Raw genomic sequence first — 19,532 nt, 5'->3', positions numbered from 1 at the left:
TTTCAAGGTGTTAAGTGGCAAAATGTGGATTCCAGAGCAAAAGTGAAATAAGCCATTCGATACAACAAGCCCCATTTGAATCCCAAATTTGAAATGTCACATCAAATTGGAGGGCCAGATATGTCCTCAAATCACAATCCAATCACTGCTATACTGGTAGAAATGCCACTCTTTTTCTTCTTCTCAAATCCGGTTTTGAGTGCATCGCCATCGCTATCTACTTGAATAAATGGGCTAGATCAGGATCACCCAAGTCTACATCCAACCAGCCATTCAAATGCATGTACTCAATATAATGTTCTGGCGGCTTCACCGCACGAGGGTTCACTGGTGTAAAGCCATGAGTCCTCTCAAGATCGCGAGCAAGCCACCTAACATATGCACGGTCCAACGGAGGAACAACTTTCAACAAGACCTCTTCCCTTTCTTGCTTCGCAGGCTTGTTTCCCATGCTGGAGAACCTGGCCAGCTTAAGAAAATGAAGTTAATTGGCGGCACATAAATTAATCACTTAAAAGCGGCGTTCTTTGGAAGGAGCAAGCATCTGAAAAGCAGCATTGGCTCGTATGTTGTTATAACTTACATCTAAAAGTTGGTTAAATCGCTAAAACATTCAAAGGACTGGCAAAATCAGAAGTATCCGACAAAACATGGAAATGTTTAATTCTTAAGAGTTTGCGCTACTCTTTCTTAAACAGTCAGCCATTCTTCAATACCGTAAACAGCTTGCAGAATAAATACAGGAAAAGTATTGTCGAAATTCACATGCAAGGATCTTAATAGAACTTTCAGCGTACAATTCATAGACTTCCCAGTGAATTTTGATATTACTTTTCCAGTGAAACAAAGAAAGTGATAAAATATACGTTAAGGTACCTATAACATCAAAGCTCAGAAACACAACCCCAACAACTTATAATGATACGAGTCATACGACCAATTACACAACATATTCAGTATAGGCTTGAAAAAATTGCCAACGGTATGTTTGAAAGAAGACACCAGCATTTATAGACTTCCGACCGAATGCCCCACGTTACAGGTCTGTACCAACAGTCAGTAATTATATGACTACCGTGGTCCTAGGAAATTACTATTTACTATTGATGCAAAACATTAGAAAGAAAATTGGTATTTTCATCTGAGAATCAGAGAAAAGCTCTTGCTCATGATCAGGGGCTAAGTTAATATTATAGGGGCATGCTATTCACACACCCCTTTTTACTTCTCACACACCCTTCTAATTTCCGGCCGTCGGATCGAATGGATTGAAGAAGATCAAAGGACAGGAATTAATAAGGGGTGTGTGTAAAAAGGGGTATGTGGATATCACACCCCATATTATAATACTCATTCAGATTTCTCAGCCACAACTGACTAAAGCATACTGTTAAATGCTAGTCGTAGTAGAAATAAAGAAGCCAACTAAGATGACGTTATGATACTCATGCAAGATGGTTGTCAGCCCCAGTAGTGACCAAGCACTGATATATGAGTCTTCCGTAACTCTCGCAAAAGACTTCGATTAAATACATATACTAACATTTAGTTCCATATTACTGTAGCTGATTACTCCAACTATCATCACAAACTAAGTGTGCAGCTATAGGCCAGCTGCTCAGAGATTGCATGATGATTTCATTCTACATAACTACTAGTCTACTATGCCCAGGCATGGACCCAAGACACAGAACTTGGGTGGGATGAACTTTGAAGCATAATTTTATTAGTGAAAGGATTTTATCAAAAGAATCACTATCAACAACCAACAAACAACATTCAGAATTGCAAGATACCAATTGCCAACAACTATTTTGACACTAAATCCCCCCAAACTTTCAATAAAAGGGTAAATTAAAAGAAACGTACCTGCGGTTGCGATTCTCCTCTAGTACTGAAAGATGTCAATTTCCAAGTCCTCCAAGAAGATTATCTGAAATAAAACACTACAATAACAAATCCCTCATTTTCCCAATCCTAAATCTCTAGTAAATTCTTGAAAATCAGAAATTTATAGTGTGAAATCGAGTAGTTAAAAGAAGGAACTACAAAATGAAGGAGGTAGAAGATGAGCCGAATTAGAAATTTAGAAGAAGAAGAAGCAAAAGTCTGACGCAAGAATAAAGTAGCGGCCCATTAAGAGCAAAAAAACTCTAAAGCAATGCTAATAAAAGCTCTCCTGATTGCAGTAAGAAGAAAACTGAACCGTATGAGTATACAAGAGTTTTCTACAACAAAGGCCAAATTATGATTTTGTCTCCACAGTTTGGGCTAAGTTTTGAAAGAATAGGATTAAGAACTAGGATATCCAAGGTAAAGTATGAGTGGTTGTAATTGAAGATAAGATGAGAGAAAATTGGTTAAGGTGTTGGGCATGTGAACTGAAGACCTACACATTAGAAAATGCAATTATGTGGCAGAGGCTCACGGAAAAAGGGTAGAGGAAGCCTTGGAAGGAGACTTTAAGAAAAGAAATGGGGTACTTGGAGCTTATAGAACACTTGATGCAAAACTGAGCACAGTGACATTCTAGAATTCATACAGCCAACCCCACTTAGTGGAATAAGGCTTTGTTGTTGTTGTTGAACTCTTGTTAGTTCACTAATTATCGCAATGCAAGGACAATAACTTGCTTAGTAGATACACTTCTGCGGATTGAGTTCAACACATAAGCAAAGTGTGGATAAATAGATGATTCTTGCATGAAACTTCCATTGCACAAGCAAAGCAAAAAAATGTTTCCGTTCATGAAACTCCTAGTATATGAGTGCACTCTCCCTTGAGATACAATTGTTCACAATAAAATTTGATCAATGGATATATTCAATGTATAAAACAATGACTCGTTTGAAAATGCTTTTAAAATAATTAAAAGTGCTTTTGGTAAAATTAATTTTGAGTTCCAAAAAGTGCTTTTCGGAATAAGCATCAGATATGTGCTTCTTACAGGAAATACTTAAAATGCTTTTTCAAAATCCATTTGAATTTGTATTGAGGATTGGTTTAAAAAACATTTTCACTAAAAGCGTATTCAGTCATTTTAAAAGCACTTCTAAAACCAAGATGAACAAGCCTAAGCCGACCCGACATCCTCTCGCCCGGAACAATCCAACGATCAAAAACAACAGAAACTAGCACAAAATATACCTAATCCAGCTATGGGCATTCAAGTTGGAATTCAATCGGAATCAACCAAAATAATTACAGCAAACTACAATTAACCGAAATTAACCGGAACCAAAACTGAATTCGAAGTTGAAGAAGGAAAATTAACTCAGTTCACTTACCCGACAACAAGCTTCGGCAAAACGAGGATAAGGGGCAAAATCCGGAGGAAAAAGAAAGACACCTCTCTCTCTGTCTCGGAAGTCACTGCAAACTGTGGTTTTAAAAAGTGCTTAATTGCACTAACACCCCGACGTTTCTCATGTTTTCACAAAAGACCTGTTGGGTTTTGAGAACTACAAAAACAACCCCTGATGTACCAAACTTTTTTCACAAATCCCCCTTTGTCTAAAATTCTAATGTCTCCGAATAGCAGATTTATCCTTATCATTACTTTTTACGGGTCAATGGAACTACCCGGAGCAAAAGCACTTTCTTCGGAATACATTTATCCAATAAACACTAACTTAGTGTAAAAATATCACTCTATTTCAAAAAATAAAAACTTTAACTTGTTATTTTTTAAATTTCGTTTATCCAATGAAAGCTTTTATTTCGGGAATTACTTAATTCGAAATTTTAAGATTTCTACCCTTGAAATTAGGGCAATGTTGTATGGTTACTTAAGAATCTTAACTACATTGATAACAAAAGAACTGATTTGATCCCAAAATTTTTGAAAAAAATATATATATCATGGAGTCGTTTAGGATGAGGTTCTTTTACGCCAGTGAGATTTTTGCAATATCAATGTCGGTTTTCTCAAAAACAACCAATACATGTTACTTTCTAAAATAGCTATACAGCCCCCTTCGGCTCCTCCCGCGGGCTTGCTTTTACCAATTTACAGCCAATCATGGACCCAGCAGACAAATGTAGTCCTCTTGTTGTAGCAACTTGCATTTGCCTCAAGTCTTTTGTTCATCCAAACTACAATCCGCCATTTTCCGCTTCTCGTTTTGAACCCAAGGTCCAGTAGATAAAGGCTAGCATTGTAATTTCACTCGTTTTGGCGAGTTTAGCGACCAAGGCCGGTATCCTTCATCACATCCAAACTTGGTTTTGCTCCCTACAAAAACGTAAAAACACTTTTACTGTGAGTTCATTGCTACCTCTTAAACATCTGAACCGTTGAAAACAACCATAAAAATGAGAATAATAACGATTCAACAGCATCTACCACTATACCGAGAGAAATTACCATGTAATGAGACCTTTTAAAATCTTCAATAGAAAATCTGAATTCATCATCCATATCCCAAGCAAATCACAGGTATTACGATGATTTCAGTGTCCATGTGCATCACATGAAGGTGGAACAGAACTGCGAGCATTAGAAGCCCAACTAATTATTCAAAATTGCATCACCTAGCACCGCAACGTGGATTTCTGCAAAGGATGCATATTCCTAAAGACATCTAATGACATCTAACTAGTAACTAGCAAGAAATATCTATCATCAATTTTGTGTTAGTGCCCATTGGTCATGTACCGGTGTGTCTACACATGCACATTTTTAGAGTTTAGGAATCTATCAGAGTAACAGATAGACTCAAAAAAGTAGTCTTCCTCAAACAAATAGTGATAACAGCAGCAGCAAGGAATGGAGAACACAATAGTAGGAGAATCTATTACATACCAGAGATCACCAGTAATCACCACAGAAGCAAATTCCAACCTTGCAACTATGAAACCGGTATCTACCCTGCATTATAAGTGCCCTTGAGGTAGAAAGGGAAATCAGCTTCGTTACCATGTGGCAATCAAGGAAAACTTGAAGGTTTTTCATCATGTAGATAGGCATCAAGCAATCCCAACAGCAACATCAATTTTTTCAATGTGATTATCCTGATAAAATAGTGAGCTAAGTGGATTCACAGAGCAACTTGTATCTCCTATGTTCTTAACAATCTCATCCAGTATTCTATAAATATCCTTTATTTGCGGATGATTAGTGTGGTCTACAGTGAACACATGTACCCTATTATCAACGTCTATCCAGCTACAACCGGGTTTTTTCTCAATGCCCTTCTTTCTCATCTCTTTTCTAACATCTGCAAAAGCTTCTAATTGTCCACAGTCAGAATATGTATTAGCTAGAAGGACATAACTCCCAGAATCATCTATATCTAAATCGACCAAATTTTTCACTGCAACTTCTGCTAACTTTGAATCGCGATGAACCCGACAAGCGCCAAGCAAGGCCCCCCATATGGCAGCATTTGGCTTAAAGGGCATTTCATCTATCAATTTCTTGGCGTCCTCTAATAACCCAGCCCGACCAAGTAGGTCTACCATACAAGCAAAATGCTCACATGTTGGATAGATGCCAAATTCTTCAGTCATGGAAGTGAAGTAGTGTTTCCCCTCTTTTACAAGCCCCGAATGGCTACAACCTGATAGAACTGATACAAAACTTATATGATCAGGTTCACAATCCGTTTTCAACATATTCTCAAAAACATCAATCACTTTCCTACCTTCACCATTTTGAGCATATCCTGCCATAATCGCATTCCAAGTAATCAAATTTTTATCAGAAATTGAATCAAAAACTCTTTTCGCTTCTTCAATTCTCCCACATCTTGAATACAAAGTAATAATGCTATTTTTTACTGAAACATTAGAGATAAACCCTAGTTTTTCAGCTTGAGCTATAACTTGAACCCCAAGTTTTAATACTGCTAAATCAGAACAGGCACTGATTGAAGTTACTAAGGTGACCCAATCAGGTTTAACCTCCAACCTTCGCATTAGAATATACAATTTTAGGCCTTCTTCCCAAAAACCATTTTGGAAATATGTTGCTAACATTGAATTCCAAGTTATGACATTCCTCTCTGGCATTTTATCAAAATATTCTCGAGCTTTTTCAACATTACCAATTTGAGAGAATGTCGTGATCATTGCTGTCCATGATATTATATCTTTAACTGGCATCAGCTTGAATGCCTGGTTTGCACTATGAGTATTTTCGCACTTTTTGTACATTGTGACAAGAGAATTCCCCACAGGAGTAGAAGAGGTCATCCCAGCCTTGATTGTATATCCATGGAGCTGTTCCCCAACTAAAACATGCTTTTGGCCTGAACAAACCCCAAGGACTGTTGCAAGAATAAACTCATCCAAGGAAATGGGAGCCTTTCTCATTTGGTTAAACAGCAATAAAGCTTCATCTTCGAGCCCGGACTGCACAATTCCACTGATCAAAGAAGTCCAAGAAACTGCATTGCGTTCTGTCATGGTGTTAAACACCTGCCTTGCAAAATGCAAGTGTCCACATTTGACATACATATCAATCAGCCCACTACCTGCAAAAACATCAAGAATTGGTTCCATACGGATGATACGAGCATGCAAATGGGTACCCCATTCAAGATCATGTATGCTTGCACATGCACTAAGTACTGTGGCATATATCAAAGAATTTGGTCTAGAACCTTGGTTCCACATCTCAACAAACATACTGAGACTCTCAACTGCAAAACCATGTTGAGAAAAGATTGAAATCATGGTGTTCCAAGACACACAGTCACGTTCAGGCATTTGAACAAACAAATGAAGAGCCCTTCCAACCCCATAAAGTTTCGAGTAACCATAGACCATACTGTTCCAACAAAACAAACTCGGATATGGGATCCTCCAAAACATTTTCTCAGCAGAGGTCAACGCACCACACTTAATGTACATATCAATAATCGAATTTTGAATCGCCATGTTGTTTGCAAAATCTAACTTCTCCACAAGACTATGCAACTGAAGAGCCAATTTGATGTAGCCAAGACTACCACAAGCCTTCATTACGCAAGAGAAGGAAAATGGGTCGGAAAAACTATCACAGTTCCGAACCATTGAAGCAAACACTTTAATCGTCTTTGCTGGTTGTCCATTGTTAAAATGCCCAGACATCATTGTAGTCCAAGACACAGAATCTCTCACGGGCATTTCTTCGAACAACTTCCCTGCTTCCATCATCCGATGCGAATCTACCAAGCCACTGACCATTGTATTCCAACTAAAAACATTAGGTTGTTGAATACTATCAAAAACCCGACAAGCATCATCTACCTGGCTACACTGGGAGTACATATGCAAGAGATGGTTCTGGAGGAAAATAGCAGAGTCCAAGCCTATAGAAATGAGTTGGCCATGGAGTTTTCTGGCAATGGGTATCGACTTGAGAGATGCACAAGTTTTCATAGCTTCGTAGAATGTCTGTGACAATTCCATGTAAGATTGTTGCAAGGAGGGGTCAAGACAAAGAACAACTTTCTTGGAAAGACTTTCTTGGGTTGAGACATGACGAACTAGTAAGCGTGAGAGATGATATAGATGCTTCAAGGGTTGAGCTGGCAGTATCTCCATCATTAGAGATATTAGGCTTAACTGCCTCAGAGATTTCTACAAGATTTCCTAAAATTAAAGAAAAGAACGCAGTACTGGAGTAAGAAACTAAGAATAGAAAATGGCATCAGCTATAACCTCAACTATGGCACACACATCTCAACGTTTGTGTGTTTTTAATATTACATCTAAAAAAGGTTACAGAACTTGAAGCAGAGGATGATGCAAATTACTTAGAAGTGCTATGGGTTTGGCAAAATAATAAGTCTCCATCAAAACATGAAAAAAAGGCCTCTGGACTTGTTTAATCCATAATGCATCACTCATAGTGGTGGGTCGAAAACACTATTCTAACAAAGTTTAAGGATATAACAGAAAAATATTCGTCCCTTGATAATTTGTACCAATTATACATCTGACGAGGAAATTTATCCGTTTATGAACTGGTCCATACCTACTAACCGCATTTATATGACTACTATGGTCGTATGCAAAGCATTAAAAAGATAATTGATATTTTCATCTGAGAATCGGAAAAATGCTCTTGCCGGTAATGACTAATGAGGGGCAGAAAACACGACCAAATTCTTATCAGTAAAGTTTCAGTTTTTGCCATTGATCCCCTTAGTTTACTAGTTGTTGCAATTCAAATAAAAATGACTTACTTTCGTCAAATTTATCGAACCAAATAGCAGAATTAAGCTGCTACGCTAACGTAGAATTGCGAAAATTAGTGAACTAAAACCACATGGACCAAATTGAAACTATTGGAAAACTTCGACCAACAAAATCAAAACATGGACAAATAGAAGCCACCGAAAACATTAATACTTGAGGACCCAAGTTACAAGTCCAGCAGATAAAGCGTACGCATTTGGATACGACCCGAAGAGGAACGACAAAGATCAGCTTAAACGATATTCCTATATAATACCAGGCAGATATGGAGAGGGTATGAAAAAGTTACCAGCTTTGGAAGCGACGGAGCGGAGGCGATGTCGAGGTGCGCACCTGCAGGGTTTCCGTCGTCGGAGAGGCTCGCATCCGGCTGTTCGAAGCTCGCGCGCTGAGTTGCTCGAGATGTACGTGAAGGAGGTTGCACCGAGTCTCTTCGATTTCAAGTGTTCTCGGCTGAAAGAGAACCGGAAAATTTTGGGGAAAGTCTTTAAAAGGGCAAGTTAGTCCATTAACCCTTTTCTTTTTGTATAATTACAACTTGTTGGAGGCTTATTAGGGGTGGGCAAACGGGCCTTTGACCCCCGGGGCGCGGTGGGTCCAGTCGGTTCTGGGTGGGTATGGGACGAATACATATTTTATAAATTCAAAATGGGATGCGGCAGGTCGGGTCCATGTAATTAGATCCAAATCTCTTAAAAAAGGGGTCCTCGACTTGGACTGTTTCCACCGTACCTTACACGGAGATTATATCTATGTCGTTCATCTCCATTTTCTCCCTTGTTGACTGCATGACTCTCGTCTCTTGAAGACTCCAACTCCAAGTTTGGAAGCCGTTTTTTCCTATGTGGTTTTTGCTACCTCACAAGATTTTGACGAACAACTATCATGGGTTGATCATATCTTTGATGGACGTCTTGTAGACATTTAATTTAGCTTTGCACTTTCTCACGCACTTTTCCTTAAACTATGGGTTTTTGTCCCTCCTTGGGTTTTACCATAGCCATTGGGTTTTTGTGAAACTTAGTTCCTTTGTCTGAGACTAACGTGTTCCCAAACAAGTGTCGACGGGTTGACTTCTCCTGATGACGAATCTACTTGAGTATTTACACACTTAAGGGGAAGTGTTATAGATATTATATTAAAGTGTGATTGTGTAAATCCTAAATATATTTGATTACTAGTTATTCTTTTCCTACTAAGATTGTATCTACTTGGAGGACAAGTATTCTTCTCTTTTTACCACTATAAACTCATACACGCAGAGAAATCCTCACTTTCTCCACTCTCTTTCTTTTGTCGCACCCCTCTCTACCCTTGTTAGATAAATTGGCCACAATAGTTCATAATTTTTGTACTAATGGGAATACGGGCCATTTTCTATTTCTCACGAATATTATTTTTTCGGTTTCAACAAGAAGATTAACACGAGTATATTTGGATTTTGGAGTGGCACAAATAAAACTTCAAACATCAAGACAAGATGTCAATAGAACATATATAGCAGGATCTAAAGCGAAAACCAAGTACCACTACATTACATACAGGAGTGTCAAAAACCACCTTCCAGAAAACCGGTCTTCTCATTCGTAACATTTTACCTTGAAACATCTGTAACACTTTACACAAGTAGAATATCAATAGAATTGGCAACCAAAATACCAAGCAAGACGTTATCAAATCACCCAAGAAGGGGGTCCAAGTCCGCCCCAACATTGCTCATGTAGACCTTACTCTGCGTGTACTATGACACCGCCCGGAATTGGGCCGCCTGGACAGCCACGGGTCCAACAGTCGGTACACAGTCATCCGATTACCAATCTTCTTCTGGGGCAGCTGTAGGGCTTTTCGGGCAACAGAACGAGTTTTGAAGAGAAAGAAACCATAACTCTTTCACTTACCAGATACCTTATCACAAAAGAACACTCACCAGTCTCAAGACATTTTTGACATTCAGAGAACAAGGACATATACTGGAAAACATGTATACATGAATTCAGATACTGCAACATTTGGGTGATGCTACAAGATTACGTTGGATTCTTGGGAAAAGAGAGGGTTGTCAATACAACCATGGAGCTTACAATTATATACCGAACAACAAGAAATAAAAAAAAAACAAGAAGAAAAATTTCTACTTTTCATTCTCTCTCGTTATAAGTTCACTTAGAATCATCTGATCTTAGTTCAATTTCCTTTTAACATATAAATTCCAGATATAATAATATCTAAAAACACTTGGCTTGAGAAAAATCTAAAGATTAACTTCAAAAATATTGAAAACAAAGAGTTGAAGACCAATATGAGGGAACAATTGGATGAGGAAATGGGAATAGCAAAAAAATCTTCATACCTCTGCTCTACCACCACCACTATACGCTCCTTGGGATGTCAACTGCAAGCGAAAATATGTGACCCTTAGTTTGGGTCCAAAATATTGGTGTGGGCCGAGTTAGGAGTTGTTTTCGGCCCGATAGTATGATTCTAGAATCATCGCGAATTCTAGTTATTATGGGCCGCTCGGTTAGGATTGGCCGAGTCCTAGTATGAGATGGATTGATGGGAAAGTCGAATCCTAGCATAACAAGGAGTCTCAATGGGATGAGGATGCTGAGATTTGAGAAGTGAATGTGGTCGAATAAAAAGTTTGGTTCAAAGTCCTAATGAAGGTAGGATTGGGCGAGACTTGGATAGATTAGGATAAAGAATCCTAATCCGAGTATAGTTTTGGTTCGGCCATGATGAGATTGGCTGCTATAAATAAGAAGGGGGTGCATCATTCTAATCCTTCCAATTCAACACACAAACTGCCTTGCGCAAACTCTCGCTCAACGCGAAACCTCTCAACAACCTAGAGATTTTAATTTTTTTTTTTCTCCGACACATCTTCAATTTGGATAAACAGCACTTTGAAGGCAACCGGCGAACATCTTCAGTTTGGATAAACAGCACTGTTGCCATAGAATCAGCCGATCGCGAAGCACCTTCAGTTTGGATAAACAGCACTGCGTCGAGGCCGACTAGTTATCTATCGAAGTCTAGGTTGAGAAGGATTTTTGAATCCTTATTGGTAGAGATCATCTCATTAGCCTTCTCGGTGAAGTGAGTTGTTACAGGTTATTACATTCAGCACATTGAAAGCCAAATTTGATATTGAACTTCGCAAAACTAGTAGCTTTGTCTTCAGGATCTAGAACCCGAAGGCCGAGATGTGTTCCTTCCTCGACCGCAATCGCAAGATCAAGAAGTCAGCAGCGCGCTCAACGCAACATCAGCACATTTTACTCCCCGTCCGAGCTCAGCCGCCGTTGAGTTGGCACGCCCCACATCAACCGAATGACGTAGTTAGCTTATTAATTATTCGGCATGCGCACCACGTAGGCTTGGTAGTTTTTAGGATCAACAATAATGTATCATGAATTCAGTTGGGTCTCATTAACTGAGAAAGCAACACAAGCAAAGAAAGCTGAAAATTCTGAAATGTGGTACGTCCAACTTTAAGAGTTTGCCACTGATATGTTCTTTTCTCTTCTTTTAAATTAACATCCCATTGTACGATACACTCAAACCATCTAGATAATAAAAAGAAACATACGATACACGTCGCGCCATTCTACAAAATGATAGCCTGCAGTTTAACAGGAATCAAGCGCTGACTATATTTACTCGTACACAATGAATAGAAATCATGCCAGTCTAAGTTTGGCACCCTTTTTTCTGCTACCATTCTCTCTCTCTCTCTCTCTCTCTCTCTCTCTCTCTCTCTTTTTTCTTTTTTTTTTCTTTGTGAGCATATGAAATGCAATGCATCCAAGTAACAGGTAGTAGTGTATATAAAGTGGACAAAGCCTCTTCAAAACTGAAAACCTTTGGTCCCTCTAGCTGTATTCAGCGGGATTTTCTTTGCTTCGGATGATAGGAACACCGTCCTCCCTCCAAATTATCCGTTCTTCACATAACGCTTTTGTTACTTCCACATATAAGACGTGCTCCTAAAATCAATAATGAAGCCAAATTAGAAATTTAATTGAATAGAATGCGCAGACGTTATGATTCTAGCATTTGAAAGAGGTCAGTATCCAAAATCAAACAGACGGAGAAAAGCTTCTTTGGATTCAATCAGTGGTTCAACAAGACAAAAAAATTGCATTACCTCCCTAAGAACCCTTGCTGCCAGCTCCTCGGCAGTGTCCTTAGCAAGCACAGGGACAACTCTTTGAGCAAGGATACGTCCTGTATCATAGTGCTCATCAACAAAATGTATTGTAGGGCCTGAGTATCTGATGAAAATGAAATACCTAATATTAGAACTTCTCCTCGTACATGCAAACAGCAAATGTAACTCAAATGAGCGAAGGTTGATTCAAAAGCCAATCGGATATTGGTGAAAGATGCATACCTTGCCCCAGAAGCAATGACTGCTTTGTGGACCTTCATACCATAATTACCTTTGCCTCCAAATGCTGGTAGGAGTGAGGGATGGATGTTCAGTATGGATCTGGGATACGCTTGTATCAACTCTACCGGTATAAGTTTCAAGTAACCAGCCAGGAGGACAAAGTCAACCTCCAATCCCCTGATCATATCAACAATCAAAAGCTAATTAGCAATAAAACGATGCTTAAAAGACTGCTCATAGATAATTCGTGCCACGCTAGCAACAGCTCAAGTTGGGCTATGTCCCTAGGCTAGTGAAACACCAGAGAATAAGCATGTAATTTTAACTATGGTCCTACAGATTGTTTATAGTGAATAAAACTCACGTTTGTTATTCAAAATCAACCAAAATGCAGAGGTTGATAACTAATGTAAATAACATAATATGTGTTGTGTCCTTGATTTTCAATTTGCCATGAGTAAAATTGGAAGTATAAATTCATTAAAACAAGCGGGTTACCCTATTTAAAAATTGGACGCCAATAATATTTGTGCTTGCCTCAGCCTCCCCTTTGAGGCATTTAATCAAACAAGTACCATAATTGTTCTCATGTTAAAATAAAATATCAATACAGTTAGGGAGACTTCTTCTGCCATCTTAAGTATAAGTAGATGATTCAGCATTCTAAATACCCAAGTGAGAGAGAAACTTAGATACAAAAGTTTTGAGCTGTCGAAGAGCCTGACCTAAGGGTAGCAACAAGGTCAGCCGGAGATATTCCATCGGGCTCAAGTTTAGTTTTGGGGAACACTATAACCGGGAGGCTCTTATCTCTTGCATAGTCGGCACCTCCGCAACCTGACAAGCAAAATAACATACAGTACACATGAATGGATATACAATATTCCCATCAAAGATTTCTATGATATATCTTTAAAGCTCCTAACTTGCTTTCTATTTTTACCACACTCTATCATTAGCAGAAGAAACCCCAAGTACCAATATATACCATTATGAAACAAGCCTTCAGAGCAAGTCTAAGGGCTCTGATTCAGAAAAGCATTTGCAGGAGGCACTCCTGCTCATAAGTGCTTTTGTGAGAAGCATAAGACATTTTCATTCACAACCTAAGTGCTTCCTAGAAAAGCACCAAACACTTAACATTTTGTTCCAAACACAATCAGAAATGCATCATCTATGTCCAACATCAATGCTGGCATCGAGATGCTAATACATGTGACTACGAAAACTTTTTCATTCAATCTATGCACAATTTTTCCAATCAAAAACAAAACCGAGATCAGAATTTGAGGTCACAAAACAAAAATTTGAGCAAGCAATAACAACAAATGTTAAGATCGAGCAGTTGCATAAAAGGGAAATACCACGATTATCCAGTAAGAAAAGCAAACTGGATTGATTGAAAATGACAAAAGCACTTGAGAGCGGAGGATACCTTGTTTACTTGCGACCAAAACGACAACGTCTCCGAGAATCGAACCGTTAAGACACGCTTCATGGATTGACCGGAAATTGGAGCCACCGCCGGAGACAAAAACCGCAAGCTTTTTCCGCGGAATCCCACTTATCGAATCTTGACTGTATGAATCCGAAGAAACCACCACCTCAGCTGTCTCTGTGTGTGTGGTGTTCGTGCACTTTATTAACTTGGTAGACAAAGGGCGAGCTTTGAAGAAGACCCATTTGTGGGATTGAGCAAAAGAAGTGGTGGAAGAAGAAGGGGACGGAAATTTGGCGAAGAATTGGGTTTTGGCATTTGGAATCGGCGATGTTGAGCAAAACCCAGAAAGCAGACGCTGAGCTTCCATTGAAGGACGGACAGAATATTTAGTTCTGAAGCGGCAGAGGTACCAGATGCGTTTTTATCATTGACAACCAAAGCATTTAAATTCATAAATATCGGTTTTTATAAAGAATTTCAAATGTATCAAAATTCTACTTGATTATGCCCAATTGCCCTGTCTGTGGTTTTGCTGCAGTCAAAACTTTTTCCAAAAAAATAAAAATAAAAATACCCAATTGTCCTCAAAATTAAAACCTAATTACAACTAAAAGTCACCAGTCTTTTATATTTTAGGCTTAATTGGATTAATAGTCTCATGGTAATAGAGTAATTGTAAGATAGTTCACATGGTTAAAAAATTGGGAATTGTTATTAGCACTTTAAAAATCTCATTCTACACTCCTCACAAGTGTATTTTTCTTTCTAATTATAGAAAGTTTGGAGTGCCAAATGAGATTTTTTGAGTGATAATAACAATTCCCAAAAAATTAAGATTTAAGCTCTTGTAATGAAGTCTGTTAGGATTTAAACCTAAATTGAAAATTTTGTTAGTTCTCCGTTAATTGTTAGCATATGAGGCTCACATGTGAGACTACAAAGACAAAGTTAGTCTCACATGTAAGTCCTACGTGCAAATAGTTAGCAGAGAGTTCCGTTTTAGCCTAATATGTGTGGCTTAGATGCTAATAATTAGCGAATAGTTGATCAAATATTAATTTTGGGCATAAATCCCAAAAGATTTCACCACAACGGCTTAAATTCTAGTTTTCTTACCATATAAACTATCTTCCAACTACTCTATCACCACGGAGACTAGTAATCCAATAAGGCTTAAATTTTATTCATAATCATTGTTCAGGAGGAGTGGAGTGGCAAACGGGGATATTGCAAGCTTTGTCGAACAAGCCGAACACCATGAATGTATGTCAACTGCACGATTGTAAAACCGTAATGCATTATAAGTATAAAAATGAAGTAGAAATTGATTTATTTGAATTTGTGGGAGCAATCAAAACAACAATTAGATCGATACAAAAGTATGTTACCTAAATTAATATTAGGGTATTCCTCTTCACTTGCAAGTGAGATCTTAGGTTTGATTCTCGTTGAAGACAAATTTGAACCATATTCTTACTAGCCCATTGTGAGGCAAAATCACCCTCCCTCATCTTAACGTAGATAATATCGTTTATTAAAAAAATTTAATATTATATATGCATAATACCATGGAACCGTGTACTAGAGATTTCCATCCAAACGAAGACATGAAGTTCTATCTTAAAAATATGCAGAAGTTGCACGTCTATGAAATTTTTAGAAAACACATCAATTGATTATTAAGCAAGAATATACAGTTGTAGGTGTTCATCAATCAATAAAGGAATTAGACAAGTTGATTGGCTCAATCTCTTTTCATTATTTCCACTTATTGAATTGAGATGTATAAAAATAATCAAAACCCTAAAAATGAAAAAGAACATGAAATAAATAAAAAGAATAGAAAAAATCCCATTTGCATATGAAATTTTTTGCAATTACTGGTATGCAGAGAAAATATTCCATGAGCTCATAAATTTTTGCTATATTTGATAGATACTCGTACAAGATAACATTGTGAGCGATTTGGCATAAAAATTTACTGCAAATATAACACACACCAGTTACTTAGTACGGTCAGAGAATTCTTCTTCACTGGTAAGTGAAACGTTTAGGTTTGATTCTCGCTAAATGCGAATTTGAATCACATTATTGCTAACCCGTTGCGAGACTCAACCCACTTCCCCACATGCAACTTAGGTTGGGTCAACCTAAATCCGCCCATGCTCAACCCTATTTCAAAACCGATTTGGTTAGTTAAAATGAAGACAAAATCTGCCTAAACCCAACCCGCCCTCAACCCAATCATTTATTGGGTTGGGTTGGGTTGAGTTGGGTTGGGTTGATGTCTTGCCCGTTCATGTCAACCCAAACCCAACTTAATTTTGAGCCCCAATTCGCTCATGCACATATTACCCATCTCACTTCATATTATATGATTGATTTATAAGTTTTGAAATGACTATACTTGAAGTTTATCGTCGATTTTCATATGGATAACGAATGATAGTGTTACTTTTACATTTTTGAAATGAGATTCTGGTTGTTGAAAAATTAGAGGTGTGTTTTGGAATAAATTGTTAACTATTTCATCTTGAATACAAATGATAATGAAGATGGGGAATTGAATACTTAACGTGGTGTGCATGAATATTATTTTCAATCACTCGAACTACAAAACTCTTATGTATTCACAGTTAAGAGCATTTATCATATATGACATCTTGTCTTAAACTAATACGTAGATGTAGATGTAAAATGCTTGACTACTAATAAAGAAAAGGCTAATATATTACATATGGGGTGTAACAACCCGTCTCTAATTTTACGATTTTATAAATTCTAAAAGAGTGAATTGACGAAAATGCCAATAGTGGCGAGATTGTTGATTTTCGTTGACCTTCATTATGTGACACATATGAGCTTTTAATTTACCATATTCTCAAAGTACTTAACGGTACGAACACGTAGGCACAAACAAAATTGAATTTTGAATTACGACCAGAATTTTAAGGAACTAAGAAACCAAAAAATACTTTTGTAAAAAATTACTAACTCTCCACTTTAATATTAATTGGTGGGATATTTTAATAATTTATATTTGGCTGTGGGGTCCACACATCCCAAACTCTCCACTTTCTTCTTGCCCCGTTTCCTCTCTTCCACCTCTTGGACTCCCTCTCTAACTCTCTCTAACTCTCTCTAACTCTCTCAACTCTCTTTCGCTCTTTCTCTCTCTCAAAAACTCCCTGAGTCCTCTTTCTCCTCTTTGTGCTGATGCAGCACCGCTACCATCACCGGCGTCTTACCCCAGGGAGCAGCACCACCCTCAGATTCTTCCTATCACGAACCCAGACGAGGCCGAGATCTCTTGTTTTCCCTCTCTCCCTCACTGCATAGTACTATCAGTGTGCAAAAACTTAATCCAGCGAAGGTAAGGCCTGAAACCTTCCAAAAAAAATTTGTAAATTGTGTTTAAGAGTACGATTAGGTTGTTTTTGAGACAATTTGGTGTTGTTGGATGCAGAAACCACTCGGGGAAAACATTCCCCAGTTTTTGACCAAGGACCCGTGAGGTTGCAGGCGTTTTCCTGCCATCTTCTGGCCATGACTCAACCCAAGATTGGTATACTTTGATTCATACCTCCTAAGCTTTACTTTGGCTTTTAAATGTTTGAAAATGGTTGAGTTTTGGTCCCGTTATAAGCCTATGAAGTTTTCGAAAATCCTCTGCGTTTCTGGCTTTCTTTTTCACAGGTTCCGGCGGTTGCAGCGACAACCGGCAGACAAAAAAAAAAAAAAGGGCCCAAAATCGGATCCATGGGCCGGCCCAAATTTCTGGCCTATTAACCCTAAATTGGGATTCAGCCCAGTCCACTTTCTAATGGATTTGGAATATTCCTTGCATTGACTTTTTTGAAATTTTCTCAGAAACCCTCCTAGATTAATTACGACGTGGAGTCTGTTTTTGACACCCATTTAGTGAAATTCTGAAGTTTTAACGTAGTTGACCGTCGGGGCGGATCAGTTGACTTTTAGGGTTGATCGTTGACTTTCTGTTAACTTTTTACAAAACTTGCCCAAGACCATTCTAAGCGTATTTCAACGCCCTGATTCTAAATCCGCACTCTGTTTTTCCAAATTTAATCATTTTAGTTGAGTTTTACTGACGAGACCCAATATTATGCTTAGGTGCGATTACTACCGGAGACTTTAGCTTTCCTAGCTCGAACGGATGTTACATCACAAGTATCTATGAGTGGGTCTTTGCTTTTAAATATTATATATTTATTTAGTTTCCATTTATATATTTGATAACAAATTTTCTACGTTATACCCAGATTAGGTTAACGTATATAAAAATTCGCGTATTGACGTAATTCATGAAATTATACTACGTCCTACAAGACGCACAGGTATGCGTATTAGTATGGATGCTTTAATTATATTTGTGGTCATGAATAGTATTTCACTGATTAGAATTATTGAATTATCGATTTACCATTGAATGATCGTATTTATGTTATATGCTCAATGTGTGCTACACTAGTGTTTGTACTCGCCCGGGCTAGGGCTAGGCTTCACGTGTATGTTCACATCGCACCGTACACTCACTTTGGATTCATTGTAGGTGCCAGTCATGTCTTGGATTGGTATATGCAATTAGGACTCATATGTGAAGCGCATAGCGCCAGTCTTTATGTGATTGTAGTTCTAGAGTGTAAATCATAATACACCCAATCCTGTTCATGTCAGAATATCTCTGCATGAACTCATGTGTCAACATATGTCGATGAGCACTCGATATGATATACTCGTTTATACGAGATGTGATGTGCTTATTTTATGAGATATTGAAAAATATTACATGCTCGAGATATTACGGTTTACTGTAAGTATTTCCATATTACATGTAGTATGTATATTTTGGAAACTTTACGGCAAGGGGTTATTATGTTTTCGAAAAGGTTTTTACAAAGCTTATTTTAGGCCCACTCACCCTTGTTTTCTACCCCTTTAGGTTTTAGTAGCTGAGCTTTTGTATCGACGAGGATTCTTGGCAAATCTTCATATGGGAGGTTACCTTCGATGGTATAATTCTCATTCTACTCTACTATGCTTTACTTATGCTCTGACATCACATGTGGAATGAGTTCATTCCCACTTACTAGGACACTCTTACATTTAGGCACTTTAGGTTTAAATTTACTCACATTTTCCACATCACTACACTTTATCGATTCGTCACCTTCCTAGTGTTGACAAACATAACTCAATTTGGAGTCCAGGTAGACATTTCGGGTCGGGGTGTGTCATGGGGACATTTAGCTACAGTAGTTTATTATAAGGGTTATTTTGGTTCCAGTCCTTAATCAGCCTAATTGTTAGACTGAAACCTTAATTGTTTGTATATTTTGATCGAGGTGCTTAGTCTTATTTAAGAGATTTAACTCACGCATTTATGCATTTAATGTCCCACAAATTATGAAATTTTAAAAAAAATCAAATAACATTTTAAAAATATAATAATACTTAAAAATCAATTTTAGAGTAATATTGTACTTTACA

General features: G+C 37.9%; 2 protein-coding genes and 1 pseudogene across 4 annotated transcripts; all 3 read right to left on the bottom strand.

Moving 5' to 3' along the window:
• Window positions 1-3,432, bottom strand: LOC137715429 (aspartyl/glutamyl-tRNA (Asn/Gln) amidotransferase subunit B). Of its 2 annotated transcripts, none has more exons than XM_068454763.2 (3): window positions 3,288-3,432; window positions 1,870-1,933; window positions 1-461 (listed from the first exon to the last, which is right to left on the bottom strand). In XM_068454763.2, the coding sequence occupies exon 3, from the start codon at window positions 449-451 to the stop codon at window positions 218-220; it is 234 nt and encodes a 77-aa protein (XP_068310864.1). In that variant the 5' UTR covers window positions 452-461; window positions 1,870-1,933; window positions 3,288-3,432; the 3' UTR covers window positions 1-217. The 2 variants fall into 2 exon arrangements, with proteins under 2 accessions (XP_068310864.1, XP_068310863.1); XM_068454762.2 differs by having other exon boundaries at window positions 1,870-1,946; window positions 3,288-3,390.
• A 393-nt stretch (window positions 3,433-3,825) lies between these two features.
• On the bottom strand, window positions 3,826-8,688 carry LOC137714386 (pentatricopeptide repeat-containing protein At2g13600 pseudogene; annotated as a pseudogene). The gene is made up of 3 exons (XR_015960799.1): window positions 8,477-8,688; window positions 4,805-7,578; window positions 3,826-4,234 (listed from the first exon to the last, which is right to left on the bottom strand). The product of XR_015960799.1 is annotated as a pentatricopeptide repeat-containing protein At2g13600 pseudogene (transcript).
• A 2,969-nt stretch (window positions 8,689-11,657) lies between these two features.
• Window positions 11,658-14,493, bottom strand: LOC137716493 (phosphoribosylglycinamide formyltransferase, chloroplastic-like). Its single transcript, XM_068455950.2, has 5 exons — window positions 14,019-14,493; window positions 13,309-13,420; window positions 12,584-12,760; window positions 12,338-12,464; window positions 11,658-12,176 (listed from the first exon to the last, which is right to left on the bottom strand). The coding sequence occupies exons 1-5, from the start codon at window positions 14,389-14,391 to the stop codon at window positions 12,063-12,065; spliced, it is 903 nt and encodes a 300-aa protein (XP_068312051.2). The 5' UTR covers window positions 14,392-14,493; the 3' UTR covers window positions 11,658-12,062.
• Between the last annotated feature and the right edge of the window lie 5,039 nt (window positions 14,494-19,532).

The sequence above is a fragment of the Pyrus communis genome, chromosome 3 (assembly GCF_041283825.1).
Source record: "Pyrus communis isolate YQ-2024b chromosome 3, ASM4128382v1, whole genome shotgun sequence".
Taxonomy (NCBI): Eukaryota; Viridiplantae; Streptophyta; class Magnoliopsida; order Rosales; family Rosaceae; genus Pyrus; species Pyrus communis.
Note: the sequence above shows the minus strand (reverse complement) of the source record. Positions and strands in the feature narration are given on the sequence as shown.